Source organism: Syngnathus leptorhynchus, chromosome 5 (genome assembly GCF_054491065.1).
Source record: "Syngnathus leptorhynchus isolate UIUO chromosome 5, UIUO_Slep, whole genome shotgun sequence".
In the NCBI taxonomy this organism is placed as follows: Eukaryota; Metazoa; Chordata; class Actinopteri; order Syngnathiformes; family Syngnathidae; genus Syngnathus; species Syngnathus leptorhynchus.
The window spans coordinates 14,717,810-14,740,075 of record NC_141199.1 but is presented as its reverse complement, the minus strand read 5'-3'; the positions used below and the strand labels follow the sequence as shown (position 1 = coordinate 14,740,075).

The window sequence follows — 22,266 nt, the reverse complement described above, 5'->3', positions numbered from 1 at the left end:
ACTTTATAAAAAACACTCCACAATATTAGAAAAACATATTAGGGATATCAAGTTGTGATGTTAGGATTGATGATGTTAGATATACCGTTCTTGAATCGTTTGAATCGCTGTTTTATTCAAGGAATGCGCACCTTAAAAAAAAAAAGAAAAAAAAACGATGCTAAAAAAAATTACAACTTTTATTCTTGGAGCAGTACAACCTTTTTCAACAAATGTCCACTGTTGCAATAATTATTCTATTTCAACTTTTTTCATATACAATCATAATATCAAGTCTTTTGGCCGCTGTTTTTTTTCCCCCCCGACTACGCATTTGACAAGCGGGTGTGTCCCAAAGTTGGCAAGTGTTTCCTTCTGCGGCACAATGACTGTGCACAAAGTCATGATTCAGCTTCTGGAGTATGGGATTGGCCTTGGCCACAACCTTGGGGCTATTTATTGGCTAACATCAGCCCATCAATGCTTTCAGATTTTGCCTGGAAGCAGGTCTGTAGTGTCCTCGTCTATCAATTAATGAACAGCCAGTGAAAATGGGAAGACACTGAATAACAATAAGTCTGGCGCTTCCTCACCTGATTGTGTAGCGCCGCATTCCCAATTAGCCAGTTCAACGAGCATGCACGCATGCTTCCCTGTTATCGTTGTAAAAAAGGCCCGCATCCAAGCAGCACCTTCTAAATAGTTGATGCACAATTTTAATGTGTTGGCAGCTTGCTTCTTTATTATTTCTTGTCATTTGGTTGAGCTCCAGCAAGCTCATTATTGAAATGTGCAATTGTTGTTGTTTTTTTTGCCCTTTGGTTCAATACGAAATAGAAGACCGACGAGAATATTGTTTTCTTAAGTGTTTTAGAGATTAGTTTTGAACAAGCGGGCAGTGGGCGTGCAGGTGACTGACAGTTAGTCATTTAATTCTGTTTTAATAGAAGATAGATGTACTGGATTGTTTTTCTCCATATATAGTAATTCAACATAAATATCTACATCTACATCATGTCAGAAAAAAAATGGACATCATTTCAAGTTTGAATATCTGAGTAACCTTGGTGATTTATGTAAATAATCTGGAAACCTTTCTGACACACCTCATACAGATTATCAGCATCATTTCTACCCTGGCAATATACAAATACATGTAAACATTTCTACATTACATTTAATATTGAAAAATAAATTCATCGATTTAGCATGTTCAAATAATTTTTACACACCACTGTTTTCGATTTATCATAAAATTTACGTTTTTTGGGGCGGAGATATTAGAATGTTCTCACTTTTATTTGAAGTAATTCTGGTGCAATAATTTGACAGGTCCTCGCTGACATTTTGCAGTAATTTATAACAAATGTTCTTCGGTGATAATTGTTTTTGGTCCAGCGAAAGGATTAAAAAGGGCTCTGCAAATATGCTCTTAAAAAAAAAAAAAAAAAAAAACTCCAACCCCAGGCTGTTAACAATGGCACCATTAAAGCTATGTGTGGAAAATCACTCAAGCAGTCATTGCAGAGCGACTGGCAGCAGAATGTCAATGTTCCACTTGTTACTGTTGTCTTAGCTCGACTGTTTAATCCAGTTGTAGAACGAAAACATGATATGTTCATAAACAACTGTAATGTCATTTTGGTTTGGATTCATTTGCTATTGTGCTGTTACCACAAAACATTCAAGCAAAAATGTTGTCTTTAACCATTTTGGATTAAAATAAAACTCATTATCGGGTACTGGTGCACATTCATACTTTGCCAAAAACAAAACAAAGTTGTACAGGTCCTAAATTAAATCGAACAAAACTAGTGTTCATCAAGAAGAAACAAGCTCACTTGTTGAATACAACTGTGTGTGTGTGTGTGTGTGTGTGTGTGTGTTAGGCGGTAAAAGGAAATTGATTTATTGCAATCCAAAAGCAAACAGCCTCTCGTGCATTGTTGCTGCCCGTGTCCCTCCCAGTCATCCTTTCCAATTTCATTGTTAATTATCTATAATGTCTTCAAGCCAAAGCCACATTTGTCTTTCACAAGAAACTCATTTCCTTCACCGCTATGGAGATTTCCCTTTTATTTGTTTCCGAGTGCAAATGTTCATTCAATTCCTGACGTTGATGTAGACCGCAAATTCAAGGCTTCTCCTCCACTAAGTGAGCGGTAGACAAGCACCCACACATCGGTGGGACGTAAACATCCAAGTTTTCCGTTCGACACCGACACAGCCGTCAGCATTAAGAGCTCCGTTGCAGGGATCGCTTGTTAACGGTTCATATCGGATGAATGAGTCACTGTCGGTAAATAGACGTCAGTGTGTGTCACCAACGGCTGGCTCTGTTGCTCAATACTATCATTGTAGCAGTAGCTCATATGTTTAATCCCTTAACTGCCAGCCCCAAAATACACCTCAACCTCAATTTCCCAGATGAATCTGTTCCAGAAAGTCAAATGCAAATTAAGTTGTATGAAAACCGAGGCAATATTGCCGACATAAAATATCGTAAAGTAAAGGATATCAACCGCAAACTATTATTATTATTATTATTATTATTATTATTATTATTACAGATTATTATAATCATTATTTTGTTCATTTTTATTGTTATTATTATAACAGATTATAACGTTTTTTTGTTCATTTGTTTTTAGTATAACTGATTAAAAAAAAAAAAAAACAATAAAACCAAATTTTGACTAGGGATATTCTCTTTGAGTCATCACCGATATTAAGTCCTGTAGTACTTTTGGTTTATAAAATTTCATTTAAAATGTAATAATGAACAAAAATGTGTCTTTCTGACACAGATGATGGATTCACCAGTGTCAGACTGCCACTGTGTAGCGCCCTCTATTTCCAAGGAGGACTTACTATTCTTTGCTTTAAGGATTGGTGCCTGATCTCGGCAGCCTCCACGAGTACCCAATACCTTAAAATAAGGCCAGCTAAAAAAAAAAAAATGTAGATAGCAATAATCTGTACTGTATTGGATGTGTTTAGGCAGAAAAAACAAGTACTTAGATGTAACAGAAAATTGGCCCCAGTAGAAGAGCCGCTCTCCCAATTATTCCATTACATTCACATTCCGATGTACACATATTGTTCTTCTGAGAGAATGTACGGCCACCTTCCAGCTAGAGAAATTATTTTATTCTTTTTGGAAAAAAAAATAAAAAATCCAATAAATTGAGGTGCTCTAATCTCTGCCGCTGGAGCAGACACACATTGGCACATTTCATTTATTTTCTGCCGGGTTTCTTCCGATAAGAGCGCTCCATGTGTTCATTTAAAGGGAAATCAAGCCTGAGACTTCCCAGGTTGAAGCAAACGAGCAAGGCGAATCACCGCAAACATCAGCCCGTGTCATCGTCGGTAATTTCACGTGCAAATGGAACATTTAAATGAGAAAATGCAAATGAAGGGGGGGGGGGGAAGAAAATACGACGAAAATGAACACATTCTTTAAAGCCGACAACTGCCAAGATGTAAATGTTCTATCTTAATTGGCCTCGCCGTATTCTTCGAGCCCCACGCGGAGCGCTTGTGTTTTTTTGAATGTTATTAACTTAATGTGCCCAAATTCTTTCAAACCGCCAGCCAGCCTTGCACATGACAGACAAGGGGAAGCGAGCCCTGCTGTCCCTGCCTATTAATCAGAATCTGCTGAATAAAACAGTTGAAATGAAAATAGGCTGACCAGCTCAATTAATAGCCTTAGAAGCTGCAAATTGCATTACAGACCTCTTACACTGATGCTCCAGTCGGAAAAAAGTCCACTCACCAGGCAACGTGTTGAGTCTTCGGCTCTCGTCTACGCCCTCGTGGGAAATCACCCCGAATAAAATTAGACCTGAGACATTCCGAACGCGAGTGTGTCTTGGTCAGAGTGTATGTCAAAAAGCTCTTGTTAGACGATGGATGAGATTCTCTCTGCTTATCGCTGCTCTTCTGCTTTTTTTTTTTATAGAGCACTTTTGACCTCTAACTTATAAAGATTAACTCTCTCGGTGACTGGGTCTGTAAGAAATGTGTGTAGCAGCTTCACATTTCTATGAATATTTGATTTGACTTTTTCCATGAGACAGCACTGGAAGAAGTGACGATTTGCTTCAAGCTTGTGTCATCACAGTGTCAAAAATGACTCAAAACACAATCGTTAATGTCTAAAGTGCTGGCAACAAAAGCGAGTACACCCCCAAAGTGAACTTTCCCACTCTTGGAGTTATTTACGTGCAATTTGTCTTTTTGTGCTTACCTGTTGTTTTATGTGCTCAGTCACTGTAAACGCAGCCAGAGCGGGTACGTGTCACTAATATTTTATGGAAATGGATAAAAGAAAACCAGAGGAAAGAATTTTGTTGGTTTATTTGAAGAGTTGTATCCCTTCTGTGTGTTTTGAACACATTCAAATACATCTAAGATAAGATAAACTTTTTAAAGTGAAGTCCAATTTATTTCTATAGCCATTAAACGTCTCAAATGGCTTCAGATGACGAGTAGCAATTTTTATCAATATGAAAAACTGGACAACTAAAAAAAGTTCTCTAAGGATAGATTTGGATAGTTTAGGTTAGTTCTGCTGTCTTTCATTCATTCCTTCATCTTTCTGAAGAGGCACATTCCAGAATGTTTTTGACATATATCCCGCTACTTCTCGGTATTGGCGCTGTAATCAAAGCGGGCCTAGTCAGTGCCGTCAGGAGATCCGCCGAGATCACCAGAGTCTTTTTTTTTTTTTTTTTAACTGTCTATTGAGTGCCCTTCACAAGCTGCTGGGGATTGTCATGGACTCTTCACACCCTCTTGTGAAATTCTTTAATCCCTCGCTCACGGAATAACCAAGGCCTCCATTTATAGACGCTGTGGCTAACTGATAGCTTAATTACATTTTAATTGTTTGTTAATGACTTCCGGTGCTTCCGCTATCGGATCAAGTTAGCAAAGGTTGGAGTTTTATCATCCTGCCAAACAGAGCAACCCTCGGCAACAGTGCATACAAATGTACTTTTCTTCCCCCCAAAAATGCCTTTAGACACAATATTCACTTTCATGCACATTTCATATCTTATTCCACTTTATACGTTATTCATGTGGCCTAAAATCCTGAGTGCGTCTCTCAGGGTTGTATATATCAGAACACCGTGTACAGTAGACAGAATAAATAAGACACTCATCATGCTTTAAATATGCTTTCTTCTGCCTTTTCTAATATTGATCTTGTCTTACAACTAGAGCTCATATTTACCACCCCACCCCCCCCAAAAAAATTTCGGGGTTTCTAGTCCCCGTCAACTCAGTCGCATCAATAAATCATCAAGCCGACTTCCCGATTATCGGCACTTTCCGGAGCGACGTGAAGTATACCCAACTGCTCGGTCCCTCAACATACTCCACGATCAGTGCTTCCGAAAGAAGTCTGTTGTGATGATATTTTGCCCGAGGTGTTGACTCGAGCTAGTTTGCGGAGAGAAATGATGACGGATAAGCAGGAGGGTAAACACGCAACAACAATAGCCGTCAGGAAAGACGTTCGTATTTAATTGTTGCTACGTTCCTTGTTTCAGAACGGGTCTCTTCTTTCCAGGAATGTACCTGCCCGGATTTTGTTTGATTTGTTACGTGACCTCTTTTTTATGCCCGTCCCTCGCAGTGCCATCGCCTTGGATAATCAGCTGGTCGTCCTGGCAACCACCACAGCCGATGCGGGACGTTACCATGCGGAGGCCGTGAATGAAATGACGGGCGATAATGTCACCAGTCCCGCTGTCTATTTGAGCATCTCGGGTAAGAAAAATAACGAAAAATGTCAGACGAACTCCAAATTTGCTATCACAGGAATGGAAAGTCGATTTTGATGTTTGAGTAATGTAATGTTTTGGGTCTGGCCGATTAATGGGACAATATTTTGCTGATTTTTGTTATCCTCCCAAATCATCAGAATCATTGGCCTCAAGAAATCTGTTCATCCCTACTAATGTAAACAAAAGTCCAAAAATAAGTTACAGCAATTTTGATGAGACCTAAACAAATGAAAATGCCCCAACAAATAGCTTTTCTGGTCATACTAGTTGTTTATTGCTAGTAATGTTAGCATTCATCCAATCCTTCCATTTTGTCCTGTTCCGATTAACGTTAGGCAAGATTCATTTTAGACCACACACATTCAGACAAGTATTTGACTCACTTTAGACTTCCAAGAACTTAATTTGCACATTTTTGGAATATGGGTGGAAGCCAAGCCAGAACCTCAGAACCGTGAAGCTACAAAAGTCTTCTTGTTAGCTTTGACTTTGGTAAAAAATGTTGTTTAAACTATAAATGGTAGCACTTTTGGGGGTTTGTGTCCAGCGTACAAACGGGACGATATCGTCCTCGCGGGCTTGCCAATTTTTCATGACGTTCCCGGAATTATTTTATCACCCAGACTTCCCCTAACATTCCTCTTTATCTCCGTGGGAGTGAGATGATAGACTTCAGCGGTCTCACAAGTCCTTCAGCTGAGAGCGAGAGAGGCAGCTAGTGCTCTGTCCCTCGTGGCTGTAACGACTTTTAATTAGATTTTCTTTACGGGGTTGTATCCTTTGGCATCCTTTGTCACATCTACGCACTGACACACAAACAGCACCTTGTTACTGCTGTCAGCGCCGAGTGTTCCCCTGGGTGCTTTCGAAGAATTGGTAAGAAGGGGGCACAGTTAGACTTTACCGATAAGACTCGGGTCGTAAAATGCCTGTTGGCTTTTTTTTTGTGTGTGTGTTTGTCTCTTTTTATCAGCTTGTGTTTTCCCACAGTAAACTTTTGTATCCTTTGTTATAAAACAAAGATGCTGACGTTATTGACATTGAGAGAGAGAGAGAAAAGATAAGGAATTTGGAGAAATTTGGGATTTTTTTTTTTTCCCCTGAAATGGAATGAGAAATTAAATTGGATGCAAGGATGTCTGTGCTAATGCATTCGGCACAATTTCAGCTCAACTGGATTTCAGCTCAGATCATGTGCCACTTATTAGCTTAGCGTGTAGCATTGCCCGAGTTGGAACAATTGTGCATATTGGAACAAAGAATACTGAAAGAGAAATTTATTTGTCAAGTGTCCTGAATTGATAGGCAGAAAATCACGTTCTGCTTCGTGGCATGGTGTGATTTTTTGACGTATTTGAAAATCGGCACAGGCGTATTTTCAGAAGTCTGTCGAACCACCTATTAAATTTCTTTTTTCATATCCGCCTGAATAAATTAGACACTTATTTCCTATTCTCCCTTTTCTTACTTTGATTCCAACTTTGCGCTCTGCAAAGGAGAACAGAAGAAAAGTCAAATTAGCAGAGGCAGTGACAAAAAGGAAGTAATGAAGTGAGTCATTGGCACAGAGTGAAAATATCACATAAGCGCCGCTGCGGACGACTTTGTATCATTTCTTTTTCTTTTTGTAAACCGCTCGCTACAGGTGAGAGTCGACTCGTCGCAATCTCGCTTCCCGGTGATAGACAGTCCAAATCATTTGACTAATCTGTCGAGCCTGTTAGATGGCGGCGTACGACCGGCCACATGACCTGCCCACTTGACAGATCCATTATCGCCACGCGCCCGCCCGCTCTCCCTACGAGTGCCTTGAAGACGACCGAAGATTAAAAAAAAAGAAAAAAGGGTTAGCTGTCACCGCCGCTCGAGATGGAAACAGGCACAATTGATGGCGGCTCGCTAGCACGGTGAGAGGTCACATTATAATCACTGCTAGCATAGCGCTGCTCTAAAATAAACAACTCCTGCCGCACTTTTAATGCCCAAGACAATATACGGCCATAAACTTAACATCCTCAGTCGCCACATTGGACAGCAGGACACACTTAGAACTTGTATTCTCATTTGAAAACAAAACCATCATTCACACACTTGTAACAGTGGATATAAAAAAAAAAGTTACATGGCCTTGTTCACATGCCAGATTATGAATACCGAAATAAATCATTTCCAAACTTTCTGACTGCTATTTTGAACTGTTCATAATTCACTTGACTTTGTCTAAGGCGCCAGTTCCAGCTGAAGAAAACCAGACCCAAAGCAAAATGGGAAAAATATGTTATGGTCCGATGGGACACTCAAGTTTAAAATGGCGCCCAATTTTAGCATAAAGCAGTGGTTGGCAAATAGGGGCCCGCGAGACAATTTTGACCCGCCATCTATTCGGTCTGGCCCGCGACATGACGGTAATATGATGTATTAAAAAAACAAAACAAAACAAAACAAAACAAAAGAAAAAAAAAATTCAACCCCATATTTTTTTTTTTAAAGAAAAAAAGGGCATAAATTTGATGGGGTTGTTGTATGCCATTCAACAATCCCATCAAATTTGAAATATTTATTAAGGTATGATAGAATGCCATTGTCTGAATTTTTTTTGGCCCGCGTCCAAAAGTAATTGCCGACCCCTGGCATAAAGCATTCAAGGCTACTGCTAAGAAGCCATCAAAAATACATTTGTGGGTCATCAGAACTTCAAAAGGAGGAGGTAGATAACACTGATGAATTAATGGGAAAGTCAGAAGCCGAGTTTCCATGTCCCCAACATTTGGATTTCAAGGTACCGCTGTCTCCGGGCTCCTGAGTTTTACCCACAGAGCTGTCAAGAAACAAACCTGTGTTTCAATTTCATCTCTGCACAGCGGGTCATAACAGAAATAAATGTTTTTCTCATCCCCTCTATGCCGCCTGCAATCTTCCAATTTGATACCCGGCGGCGACATGGTTGCCACTCACTGCTCCCGAGGGATGGAATAACTGCAACATTTTCTTCTAACTTCTACTACAAGTTAGCTTTAGCTGTTAGCGTCCTTACCAAATTTAGTCGATAGTCACGGCCAGTCCAGAGTGCGCCGACCTAAAGTCGGCTGGGAAAAGACTCCCGTTCACATGTGACCGTAATGAGGACACGCACGATAGAAAATGGGTAGATGGTGTCTGCGTCATGCCAGAGAACCACTTCCAATTGCCTATGGGCTTTTATTTCCCTGTAAGTGATAAGAGATGAGGCTCTGTAGTCCAATTAATTAAAGTCTACACATACATCCTCCCATCTCCCTTTAATGCGCCGGCGCACCAACACACCTCTCTGCCTGTCAATCAAAAGCGCGGTGGCGTAGCCTTCATGTCTTTCCTCTCACTTGAGCACAGTGGAGGTCTTTGTAGAATTCTGCTGCAGACCATTAGAGCAAAAATATCCCCAAACAGAGCGCCACCGCACACGGGCACATGAAAGACACACAAACATAGCAAAGACACCCGCCTCGAGGCGCCCACCATGTCTTGGACACCATCAAAGACTAGACGAGCGTTTAGGAGAGTAAAGAAATGAGGAGAAGGGGGGGGGGGGGGGGGGGACAGTAAGCAACGGACGTTCATAGAAAAAGAGGTCAGAATGCGGTTCTGGAACAACGTTGACGAGGTGAAGGAAGTAGCCGCATTGTAGACACAAGCGTGCGGATCAAACGAGTTTGTGGCAGAGCTCGGCTATACGCGCCGGCACGATTATTAAAGCGCCGCGAATGCTATCTCGGCTCTAGCCTCAATAATTGATCGGCCGCCTCCATCTTTCTATAGCGAAGGCGCTAATGTCACACTTGTTAGCGATTGCTGAAGTGCAAGAAAAATGCTCAAATTAGTCCCATTCAGACGTGCACGCCGTCCAACGGCGACTAGCTTCAGCTCCGCCGCCCGCTCAAATCCACAACTGGAGGAAGAAAAATAAATGTTCACTAAAGCCTAATAGAACACCTGCCATTTATTTGGAGGTCATCATAGACACTTTGAATGGCGGTTGTGCGCTGACTCTCATTTACCGGCGTGTTTGAATGATTTGTTCGGAAAGCAAGGCTCTGTATTATATCAGGGCTGCACTTTGGTCTATAGAATCCAATTAATTTGTATTCCTTCTTTTTTGATAGAGTACATAGAGTGGCAAGCAAGATCTGGCAGAGGAAGAAGAATTTGGACAATGACTTTAGACGCCTCCACAATGTATTTCAGAGCATGTACGTCAAAGCAGTGATTGGAGGAAAATCCTTCAGGGTTTGATTACACCTGCAGTCAGTCAGTCAGACAAGGCGCCAACCAACCCATCTGATTCCATTCCTCTTTTATATTCCGTTTCTTTTCCCAGAAGTGAATATGTGTCTTGTTCGGTCTTGCATAGCCGGTGTCTGACCTCTGTAGAATCCTCTAACCCCCCCTGCCCCTCAAGTCGTGAACAATTCTTCTAAAATTAGCCTTCAAGCAGTTCAATGCTACTCTCAGTTACTGTCAAACTAAGCATAAAACAAGAAGAATTAGACTTTGTGTATTTAAAAGAAACACATAGCTCAGTCTGCTCGCCTAATGCAAATGCTAGCATGAAGCAGTCAGATTTTCTTTTCGGAGGAACTCTAAAGTCGTTTTATTTCGAGTTTTAACCTTTTAATATTTGTGTATATGATACAGTGCAATAGTTACTAATCGAGCTTTCTTTGAATATTCACGGAAGCGTTGAAAACTACTTGATAATAATTGCTCAGCGTTGTATGGTTGTGTGTGAGTGTGTGTTTTGACAATATTTGTTGTTATATTTGTGTGCCAATGTGCCATTTGTTTCTGTCCCTAATCCCCCTCCTTGACCAGATGTTTCCGTTCCGCGTCACTGAATCTTAAATGAGAGCCTGCCGCTGCTCTTTTGCTGTCTGTGTGCACATCTGTGTGTGTGTTTGTGTTTGTGAGTGTGTGTTCGCTCCGGGTCCCACCTCGATTGTTTTGCGCCACATCTAATTGGAGGTATTTTACTGTCCCCCTGAACAGCGTACGATTGTTGTGGCGTGTGGAGTGTAATGTGTGCATGTCTGGAGTTGTGCACACATACGTGCATTACATCGCTGTTACGTTGATGGCAGCAGCTGTTGTGACTTTTGCCTTATCCCGGCATACAGTAATTATAAATTATTTTATGAAGGCTGTTTATTTATTTATCCATTTGTTTATTTCATGATTACATTTTGTAGTGTTAAATTATACAATAGTGCAATTTGTCTTAGACACAAAAAGATTGTAGGGAACACATTATTAGCATTTCAATGGATTTGATTGTGGACCAGTGATTTGGTTGACCAGAGAATTACTTAGTTTTCTTATTTCAGTAGTTCACCAAAATAAAACAAGCTACAATCATTCTAAAAATAACAATGATGATTGTCGTCTTGAAGTATTTTTACGCAATAATCTAATTCATTGGGAGGCATAACATGTTCATTTTAGCCAATCAGAAAGAAGCTTCATAAAAAAGGCACACGGTAAATCGGTTATTGTTGGTAAAATTTGTTAAAAGTGTATTTTTAGTGACCTAAAACAGAAATGACTTTTAACAAAGGACCAAAAGCATGGAAATAAGACAATAACTATACAATTGCATGACAAGCCCCACATTGAACGCTTTAGCAGCGCTCTACTCCACTGATAAGATCACATGTGAGCACTGAACGGTGACATTAAATTCCGCTCAAATGACTTTGAATTAATTACTCGCAAAACCTTTTCTAACCGTGTTATACAAGCGGCTCCATGTAAAAAATGCCGTTAGCTTAGCATCGCTGTTAGCGTGCTCCTCAAAAACATACCGTCTTCCCAACTTTTATGTTCCGCTTGCAAAACACTACTACTACTTATTTTACTATTTCAGCATTGTTACACGACCTTGTGGCAATACTTGACTTTGATTTTTGTAACAGGCATAAAAACTCTCAGCTCCGAAGAGTTCATTGAGCAGGATCTCTGTGTAAACAAGGCCAGCTTTTACTTTCAAAGCTTTTAGTAAAGATGCCCTTCTTTATTCTGGAGGAGCCACACTTGTTTTATACATAGCACAGCTCTGTGTGTCTAATGACTCTGTACATCTATTAGTTCCCACCACAAGAGTTTGCGTCTGAAATGAATCTATTGACTACTGCAGCTGCAGAGGAATCAGATCGGCCTCCGTTCATGCCCCCCTCCCTCCTCCTCATCCCGAGAGCTCTCATTTTGCTGTCTTTGTCTCCCGCTTTGCTTCTATAATTAAAACCCAGGCGCACAGATAAAGAGATGGAGTGATGGACAGAAGAGTGAGTCATGCACTATGTCGTTCTGACAAGCAATATGCTCACAGTGTGACTGCTTTGTGTGCACTTCCACCTTGTTCGCTCTATGTGTTTTCTCGACAAGGAAAATGGCTGTAATTGGAGAATGGGGGGGAAAAAAACTCACGAAACAAACAAGAAAAGCCAGAAACTGCCTGTAACAAGTGTTTCGGACAATCTTTGAGACTAAAAAAAACCCCAAAAGTCTCTCTTAACTTTCGGTTAGCAGAGTCTCAACAGCAAACGAGCATCTCCATATTATTTGTATGCGTCAACAAGTCCCGTGGCAATATGCAAACGAAGCAGATGGATCAATGTCCGATGTTGAATCAGCCGAGAGAGCGTTAGGAATTGCCGAAGGGGGTTGTCGGGCGGAATAATGCGCCGTTATTGTGAGGGATGCCAAGTAAAAATAAAAAAAAGCTGATGTGCCATCGACGCTGACTAATTTACGGGCGCACACGCGGGCTTTTGCGTACGGATTGTATCTGGCGCCGCTGGAAGGAGATGGAATGCACGAGCGCACACGAAAGCTACTCAGGGATGCTGGATGAGATGTCAAGTACACCGATAAATCGCCCGTTGTTTTAATAATCCCAACGGTCCTCGTTGCCGTCCTCGGATACAAACGGAGATGCAAATGCAAATGAGTGTTGTGGATAAGCAGCTGGAAACATAGGCAGATGTTTTACACTCATTACTTGGGAGAGCACGTATAAACGGCACCCATGTGGAACTGGGAGAGACAAAGTCAAAGTCGTAGTTTGTCTTCAAATAATTCTGAGAAAAAAAATGGATTCCAATGTGTCCTCTCCACGTTCCTCCCCAAAGTGGGGTCGTCGTCAGACTCATCCAAAATGGAGCAGCCAGACGTTCATCTACCCTTCTTCTGTATCAGCGCATTGGCTTTGATAAACACTTTCAGAGTATCCAGAATACAAATGAAGTATTATTATGCATGCAAATTTTCCCATCCCGTCTCGTGCGCACTTGCACTGCGTAACAGGTTAGATGACAGCTTCGGCCCCCGGTCGGGGGATGCTCATTTGTCGCAACAGAAAAAAAAAAAAGCCGGCAGACGCGCTAGTGAATGATGAGGCTGCATGTCAAAGCGAGTGTGACGCTGTATCGGAAGAAAAGAAACTTCAAGGAAGGGTGGGACACCAGATAACGAGGTGCTGAGGAAGCGGAAATGGAGAGTGAAAAAAAAAAAAGGGGGATATGAGGGCATCGATTGCTTAGCTCAGCATATATACGTGTGTGTATGTGTGTGTAGATATAGATATATAAATCTATATATATGTAGAGTAAAAGAAAAAGTCAAATATGCTGAGTAAAATATGGATTCGGATTTTTTTTTAGTGTACAAAACTCTGAGTTGTACACAAGCACATATTAGCATCATGTTGCCTCATTAGCATCAAGGTGTTGAAGTGCGGAGGCTGCATAACTCTTTTACTTGTCATCTAAGCTCTAACGCAATGCCGTCTTTGACACCTGTTTACTAATCGATCCAACGCTATAGTAAACCCCTACGGTTCACACATTCATCCAAAAAGAAAGATTAGAAGAAGAAGAAGAAGAAGAAGAAGAAGGTGTGACCTGGGTTGTTAGCGGAAATCAATTTATTGTGTCAAACAATTCTCAACTAATTTGAGATTATAATTGAATGACAAAATTCCAATATATATATATATAGTTGAAACTATTAATCCAGACAATCAGCACTTTTCTTAACACTGCAGAAAAACAACACTAAAGTCAAAACAGAGAAATAAGAATGAAGGGGGGGGCCAGGGAAGGTATGTGAGGGGGGGGGGAGAAGTTCAAGAAAACGCGGCGAGCTGGAGCAAAAAGCGCGGCGCGGCTGCTTTGAGGACAAAACTGGGAAGAAGAAAGAGAGGCGGGGTGTGAAATAAATATTGAAAAGGGGATGCTGAAAACAGGAATAGATCAACAGGGGCCTTTAATCCAAATATAGTCTCTGTTGCTTAACTCGCTCTCGCTCTTTGTATCAAAACACACCCGACCTCATGCGACAGCCGTCCGTGTGTTTGCGCGTGATCCACAGACAGATGACGGCCATTACCAAACCAGGCGGAACAGCTGCAGCCAGATCGCACTGATCTATTGCCGCCCTAATGAATCCGTTATGGCCAGACCTAAACAATCAATCTCCGAGCCACTTAATCAATTAGGCCATTAATCAGACGCGGACCCCAACTGTTCCTGCCGGGGGACTGGGCCGGGATGAGTGATCACATTACATATAAACACAGACAAAAAAAAAAAAGACACACAAACACGTGGAGTTTAACTCGTGAGTCAGCAAGTGTGCCAAACGCAACCAACTCAAATACTCGTTTAGCATGTCTGAATTTGCACAAGACATTTATTCCTTATCTGCTCATCCTCACTTGCTGGACCTTATCCCAGCTGTCTTATAAGAATTTATTTCCGATATTATTCACGTCGACAACACTCCCGGGGTTACACACCGGTAATTAGCACATACGCACACCCTCGTTCGACGACTAGACTAGCATGTTTCCGTTTTCCTGAGAATTATGAGCAGACGTATTCAATAGAGGATGATTATGTTCGCTTATAGTCGGATTAATAATCTTGCCAACGAGATCAGCGGGGAAAATAAACACCGTAAGCAATCAAGACTTTTATTGAAAAGCACAAATTGTTGAAAATAGTCAGCGTCTGCCGACCCGCTGCTATTTCTATCTCTGTTTTATGACATCATCTGCATTAATTTTTCATTTGCCATCTACATATTTATTCATTCCCAATTTATAAATAATACATAGACATAGTTTACCATTTCTTCTTCATTTGGGCCCAATGGAAGGACCCTCTTGGGATTATTGTGTTTTTCTAGCAACTAGTCCAGAAATGCCTAAAAAAACAAATTTGTCCAACTCTTCGGATCCTCATGAAAATGAATGGAGCCCCCCTCCCCAATAAAAAATTATCTTTCACTCCATAGAAATAAACAAGTATCAATTTTGAAATGAGATGGATGTATGCCCATCATGACAACAAGACATACAGAAAAATCCAAATTAAACAGGAAAGGGCCAGTTCATCACTGCTTGGCTTTATTTTCTTTCTTTCCATTCCCGGTTTATTGCGGCGATCATAATGCCACATTTCTCTCTGCCATCATTGTTAGCGGAAATAATGAAAATGTGTCGTCTGCTGCCTCCACAAGTGCATTCATATTCTCATGTTAGTCTCAGAATAGCACGTAGCACCCAAGGAGCCAAACCAGTGCCAAGACCTTGTCAGCAGTCGCTGATGTGTCTCAATGGACAGTGGCCAAAAAAATGGAGAGCGTATGCAAAGACTCATGAACACAAAAGTGGAATAACTCCCCCCTTCCTTCAGGGGGGACACTTGAAATTCAATATCCACTCACATGGCGACACATTTACTTTTGTCGAGGGTCCGCTGTGCTCACTTACTCGCGTCTATCGGACAAGAACGAGGCGATAAAGAGCACCGAGGATATAAAGACAAAAGAGGCGAGACAATGAAGGAGGGTGATGTATGTGGAGGACTACCTGGCCACTTTCAAGGGGTGGGGGGGGGGGAGGGGGGATGAGGCACCTGATTAGATGAGGACGGATGCTCGCCGTTGCCGCCTGTTCTCCATCTGGTGTTCCGCCGCTAGCTCGAGCCTCTCGAGCGACGCCGCGCTTTCACATTTGAAAATTCAAAAGCGGCTAATGCCGCTCAATTTGTAAAAATGATTCAATTACGGAAGCGTAAATGTATAATTAGATCGTGTCGACATTTTACGCCAGATATATTTCAGTTAGTTTGACTTTGAAATCTGAATACTGCTGGTCAAATTTATGACTGATCGCTGAGTGATGAGTAAAGCTGGGCAACACGTGACGCAATCTGGATTTCAGGAACCAAAATGGTGCCCGAATGTATTCACGTCAATCATATGCCACTGAAGGTCTCCTGTGGCGCTTAAAAATCAAAACATTCACAGCATTCAAAGATTGAACTGACCTCGCTGAAGATTTATCTCTATCCCAACACATTATCTGACTTGGACTTTTCTCTTCGACAGAAAAGCAATGATGTCATGGCATTGCCAGAAACTTTTCTGTGAGAATTGCAATTTCTAGATTTTACTAAGGTAGGCGATTTCATCAGTCCATTAATTTTGCAGTGCACTGGGAGGAAGGAGGCACACCCGATTGTCAGTTCCTAAATTGACTTTATGAAGGAACGTTGCGTTTTTCCGCTCCCCTTTTTTTTGGGGGGTAATTTGTGTGTTTATTTTCTTCAATCTTTTGACGTCATTAGTACTAATTACACAAAGCAAGTGCCTGCCAATAGATTCCAAAAACAAGCAGTGTTCATAAACGAGTGTTCAAGTCATGGAGGCAAATAGCGCTAATGGTCAAAGGGCAACATGTTTGACGTTTTGGATTCTGATTGACAACCGCACGTACGGAAAGTCTCAATTGGGCAGACGTGGCTGACATCTCAAATTGGAAAGGTCAAGCGTTGTCCGGAGGGGTCGACAGATAGGTAGCTCCAACCTTCCCGGAGTCGACGTCTAAAGACGATCTGTGTGTGTATTTTTGACGTTTTCAATATGTAAACTCTATTCAGCTCTTTTAGATATACGTTGGGCATAAATAGTTCAACTCTTCACTAGTCGGTGTTTGAGTCCTACAGGAATCACTGCCGGGTCTGAGGTCAGACTATTATTTTACCAGTGTGTTGCTGTGTGTGTGTGTGTGTGTGTGTGTGTGTGTGTGTGTGTGTGTGTGTGTGTGTGTGTGTGTGTGTGTGTGTACTTCTATGAATTTGTCTACGCAGGAAAACCAAAGTGTGACTGTGCGTCTGTACGGTGCTTGATATGAATTTCAAATGTGACTAGAGAAAAGGAGAATGAGAAGAAGGGTTGTGGGTACTGTGAGATTGACAGGTTAAATTGGAGTGTGAGGATTATTTTTGGAGGTTGGACACACCAGGGAGGAAGAAAACTCCCAAATGTCTCGCTATAAAAATTTGGGACTAAGCGAGGCTGCCACCAAGGTCAAAGGACATCTGCTTTGTGTGTGTGTGTGTGTTTGTGTGTCCAGAGGGGTTTGTAAAGTCACCTCAGCTAATAGGTGACTCACTGCAGGGACTCGGGTCAACACAATAAGACATGACAAACATCACAACCTTGACACACATTAAAAGGGGGGCAGGTAGCACGCAGAATCGCACAAACAACAACAACAACACACGCGCACACACCAGGAGGACATGCTTGTGACCTGCTTGTTTGTAAATCCTTCGGGCAGATTAATACACGACGGTGAATTCAGGAATACAAAGTGTACCTGAGGCTAGGATCATTTTCACATGGGATCGAAACTTTGGGTCCTCCAAAAAAATATGACTGATTAATTTGCTCACAGTTGAAGTCACAATTATTCAAATGATGATTTATTTTTTTTTTTTTGGGTTGCAAAAAATGTCAAATATTTTTGTAATTATGCCAATTTTGTAATTTGGGAGTGTAATCATCATAGTTGAATTTTGATTAATTGCAGAACCCTAGATCAACCTGCATCTAAATTCAAAATAAATGAATAACACAGGTTTTTTTTTGTGGCTTGCAACAAAACAGTTTGAATTGGGTATTTTAAGATTTTTTTTTAGGGGGAGAGGTTAATTGTCACTGCCATGTCCTCCATTGCAGGAAAAGTGATCCCTTCGATATGGCAATTGAAAAATGTTTAATGCCTCCAAACCAAAATCTCTGTATGTGTACATTGGCGAGTTCAATCAGTGACCCCCTTTTTGGCACCACTCAAGATCAGTGGACATTATTGTTTACATCTGGATTTTCTTTTATCCACCACCACTTGTGAACATAGTGCTGCAATGTCTCAGCGCTGAAAGGAATCCATTAACATACTGTGTGGGCCAATTTATACACATAGCACACTGTCTAATGAGATCCAATACATGAGCTTCTGCCTTCACAAAAATACTAATATTCTCTTTTGATTGTGTCATTTGCTTTGCTGTGGTGTCAAAGTTTACCGAAACTTACTCAGAACTGTTTCTTATAATTGAAAATATGATTGATTGATTAATTAATATTGATTGAAAATATTTTGTGGCTGTGATTTGCTATGGTAGACAACTAGGCGGCATTATAATGAGTTGTTCCTAATATTTTGATCTCAGGTCCAATCATGTTATTTTAATACTCGTCTGACAAGAGTTACAGGTTAATTTGTAAAAAATAAAATAAAAATGATAATCTCGTGGTTTTACAATAGTTGCTCTTATTTTATGATAACATCAATTCTTCTTAAATATCTGCCTGCCCCCCCCCCCCCCCCCCCCCTCCATTAATCTGTTTGGCTTTATCTTTTGTTTTGAGCTTGTGTGCTTTTGCTGTGCTCATCTCTTGTTTTGGCACTGTTTGTATTTTTGCGCGTCTCGCCAACGAGCAAACGTTCAGTCGATGGCAATGCGATTCATCGGAATCTAATTTACGGGCCGATTGCGCAATGTCCAGTCAGGAGCCTCGCACGCACTTGGAATATGCGAGCGGTGAGTGTATGAAAACAAAAACAGGAATAAGGTGGGTGTATTGATAGATGCAGAGCCAAAGCAGATTTACAGCCAAGAAAACGTCAATGCCTTTATTCTCGGTCACACAATATCTGGACGCAAGTAGCTTCTTGTGGCATTACATCCTTTTCTGTAACGTGATATTTTTAAAAAAAAATTCTCTTTCAAATTGTTCAGCCACTCTTATTCTCAGTGGCTCATTTCACCCCCTGACTATTTGATTTAAATTCTTATCCAATCCCTTTGCACAAAAACATGCTTGAATGAGTTTGGGTGGAAATAACTTTGTGACCTCAAGCCCATTAAATGCCTGAAATTCTCATAGCATCTTGTAGATAGTCTTTCAGAAGAATGAAAGTTTCTGAATTCTGTTTAATTGTAGCGCTTCTATGAACAAAGATGACATGGAAGAATTTTAACTCTCTTACCTCTGCCTCAGTTCTCTTGAGTTTTTTTTTTGCTTCTCCCACAATCCAAATAGCATTCATTCAAAAATCGTACGCTAGTAAATGTGAATAGTTGTTTGTCTGGAAATTCTCCTTAAAGCTCCAATGTCGTGCATATAAATGTACAGAATGTCAACACACAGACTTTAATTGGTGTAATAGCGATGAGGGAATTGATTACTGTACGTACACGTGAGCTACGTTAGCTAACACGTTAGCTAACACATCTTCTGTTTCACAAATTAGCAATTAGCACCTGAAACAAGCCTATCCACTCAAAGTATATTTTCAGGTAGACTGCGACAAAGATTCTAACCCTCAATTGATTCAAAACGCACCGAAAGTTTTTTTTTATTTTAAAACTGCATTTTCAACAATGCACTAAATGAGTTCTTTTCTCCTTCTTTCTTTCCACCCCTCTCGCTGACAGTTGGCAAGAAGAGCCGAGGGTCAACAGGTAAATCCTATGTTTACATTTACAATCGATATCTTTGTGTTGTCTCTGGATCGTAATATTTTTGTGAGCCACTCTTCCGTACCGAAGGGATTTTCTCTGCTAAATGCTCATGGTCATACCGGCAGAGGAGGCGGGTGGTCCCATTACTGCAGCCTACTACCATCATGAATAACTAACTATGGAAAAACACGCACATAAATAATGTGTAGTTTGAACACTCAGAAGTAAATGTAATGGCCTCCGGCGTTATTGTACCGTGGAGTCTTACACGCCGGTGGCTGACTCGGACAGGACCTGTTGTTTGGTGTTATACCTTTCGGTTCAGCTCACATTATGATGAGGATTTAATTTATGTACAGCGCCGTTAATTGGTGTCAAGTGTCCAACCTCATTGGTCACCGCAAAGAAAAGGCAAGGTTAGCCTGGCAGCTGGATGCTAGGGAGTGGAACACACACACTAAATTGTGTGTTTACTGGAATTTTGTACACTGTGTATTTATCGCAAGTCATCTTTTCCAAATCTGGATTAATGTGTAGTATACAGGAACACAAATCCTGATAATAGCCCAAATGATTCAAGACAAAGAAGCAAAACATTATTCAAGGAAAAAGTATAATTGTCAATATACAGATCGTAACCTGTAAATTGGAGGAACTTGAAAATAAGATAACCCGCAGGTTTAGCTTGTCGCTTTTCCGTCGGCTCTTTCCTCTCGTTCAAGTGACAGGACGTTAGTGTTGTCGCACTTTCAACCCGACTTGACTCACTTAGCTCCATTTGAACAATGTCTTCTGACAGCATCACCAGACCGTGTTACCTGAGCTTGAGTCCAAAAACATTGTTAAGGTATCAGTCTGATCTCCTTTGACACTTTTTTTTTATCAGGAACAAAAATGTATTGTATTTAATGACTACAAGGAAAATTTGCTTCATGCTAGGACATTATCAGAAGCCAATAGCAAAGAAACCACAGGTACTAACGCGACGAATTGTAGGTTATTTTTCAAAATTGTTCGCCCCTATTTCAAAATCTTTGAGAGAAAAATAAAACCCTACTGTACTCGATGATGTACAGTCCTGGATTGAAGTGCATCGTTCTACTATGTATTCTGTCTTATCCTGTTCTGGTAGTGTACGTGTAAATATTTGAGCACCATATTTTTTATGTAAGACTCATGCCCCCGAGCGTCTGTTTAAAATAATAATCACAAAAATAAAAAAAACAACGGTGTTCACCGTGCACCCACTCATTTATCCACGTGCTTTAATCTGGTGTGTTGATGACGTTAAGTCAATATGACATTGTGGCATCTTTCTAAAAATAAGTGGTGGGAAAAAAAAAACTTCTTTCTCTGTTTAAGTCCATCGGAAAGAAGATGGAGGATTTTGGGCAACTCAGAAGCGAGAGATGAATATTTAAAATAGGGCATCGCTCTGCGTGGGTCGATGGGGGTCATTTCTTGCCTGCTGGTGGTGATGTCGCGGCGTCGAGAGGCTAGCGCAGTCAGACCGTGACACTTAGCTGTCAGCGTGCAGCATTAATGAGTGCGGTGACATGCACAAAAACTCGCCTCGTTCTCGCAATCGCATACGGTATTCTCAAGTCAGTAAGGGAAATGATCATTTTCTACTTGCCCGGAGGAAAAAAAAAACAAAACAAAAAAAAACATCTCCCTCTCGTGTTTTTCTCCTTTTGATTTACTTATAAGTTCTTTCACTTCGGGGCTGTTTAATTTCCCAACTGGATGTCCAGCGCTGAGAAAGTGTATTGTACTAGTATTCCGATATATCCGTCGAGAAAAGGCTTCGAAAAAACATTGGAAAGTTTTCACGGAAGACCACGAAAAGAAAGTGTACAGTAGGGGCTGAAAGATAAGACTGAACAAATTAGGCTGGAACGGATTGAGGACATTTCCATTCATTTCAATAGGGAAACCTAATTTGAGACAATTCCCTCTGCTCTCTAGGTCCTTGCAGAGTTTTGTTTAAAAGGCTTAGAACGCACACACACTGGCTGACTACATGGTGTGTTGAGTGAGTGGCAGATTTAATAAGAGAACAAGCTGTAATCCAAGAGAATCCATTCAAAGCGGGATTACACTCTAATCTGGATGGAATCACCTCTCATCTCTCTCTCTCTCTCTCTCTCCATCGCACTTTCTTTCCCCTCTCTCTTTTTCTCTCTTTATCCATCGCTATCTCTTATCTGCCCTAAAGCTGCACAAATCCTTTTACTAGCCCTGGTTTTTTTTTTATCATTCCATCCTTTATTTAATTTGGCTTTTTTTTTTGTTTTTTGTTGACCAAATATCAAACACACACCAACACACACGCCTCGCTGTCAATCAGCAGTGATTGCACTGATGACAGCATTGTAACATTGCAACAATGCCAAATTACACAAATTCAGTCGCACACATAAAGGCACACTGTGTTCTTTCGCACTATCCTCACAGGTTTGTGTGTGTGTGTGTGTGTGTGTGTGTGTGTGTGTCTGTGTGTGCGTGCGTGTGTGTGTGTGTGTGTGTGTGTGTGTGTGTGTGTGTGTGTGTGTGTGTGTGTGTGGAGCCATGCAGCTGAAGAGACAGTAAAGTCATTAGCATTCAGCCCTAGCACAAGCTAACGTGCCGTCGAC

The 22,266-nt window shown here is 41.0% G+C and overlaps 1 protein-coding gene across 5 annotated transcripts in view; it reads left to right on the top strand.

The window, feature by feature from the left end:
* sdk1b (sidekick cell adhesion molecule 1b) overlaps positions 1 to 22,266 on the top strand; it is a 138,160-nt gene that overhangs the window by 64,768 nt on the left and 51,126 nt on the right. For 3 of the 5 annotated variants that reach the window (XM_085911583.1, XM_085911582.1, XM_085911586.1), the window contains exons 5-6: positions 5,630 to 5,763; positions 19,604 to 19,630. In XM_085911583.1, coding sequence (XP_085767709.1) covers positions 5,630 to 5,763; positions 19,604 to 19,630 — 161 coding nt within the window. The remainder of the gene's footprint in view (positions 1 to 5,629; positions 5,764 to 19,603; positions 19,631 to 22,266) is intronic. The other 2 variants (XM_085911585.1, XM_085911584.1) reach the window with 1 other exon arrangement.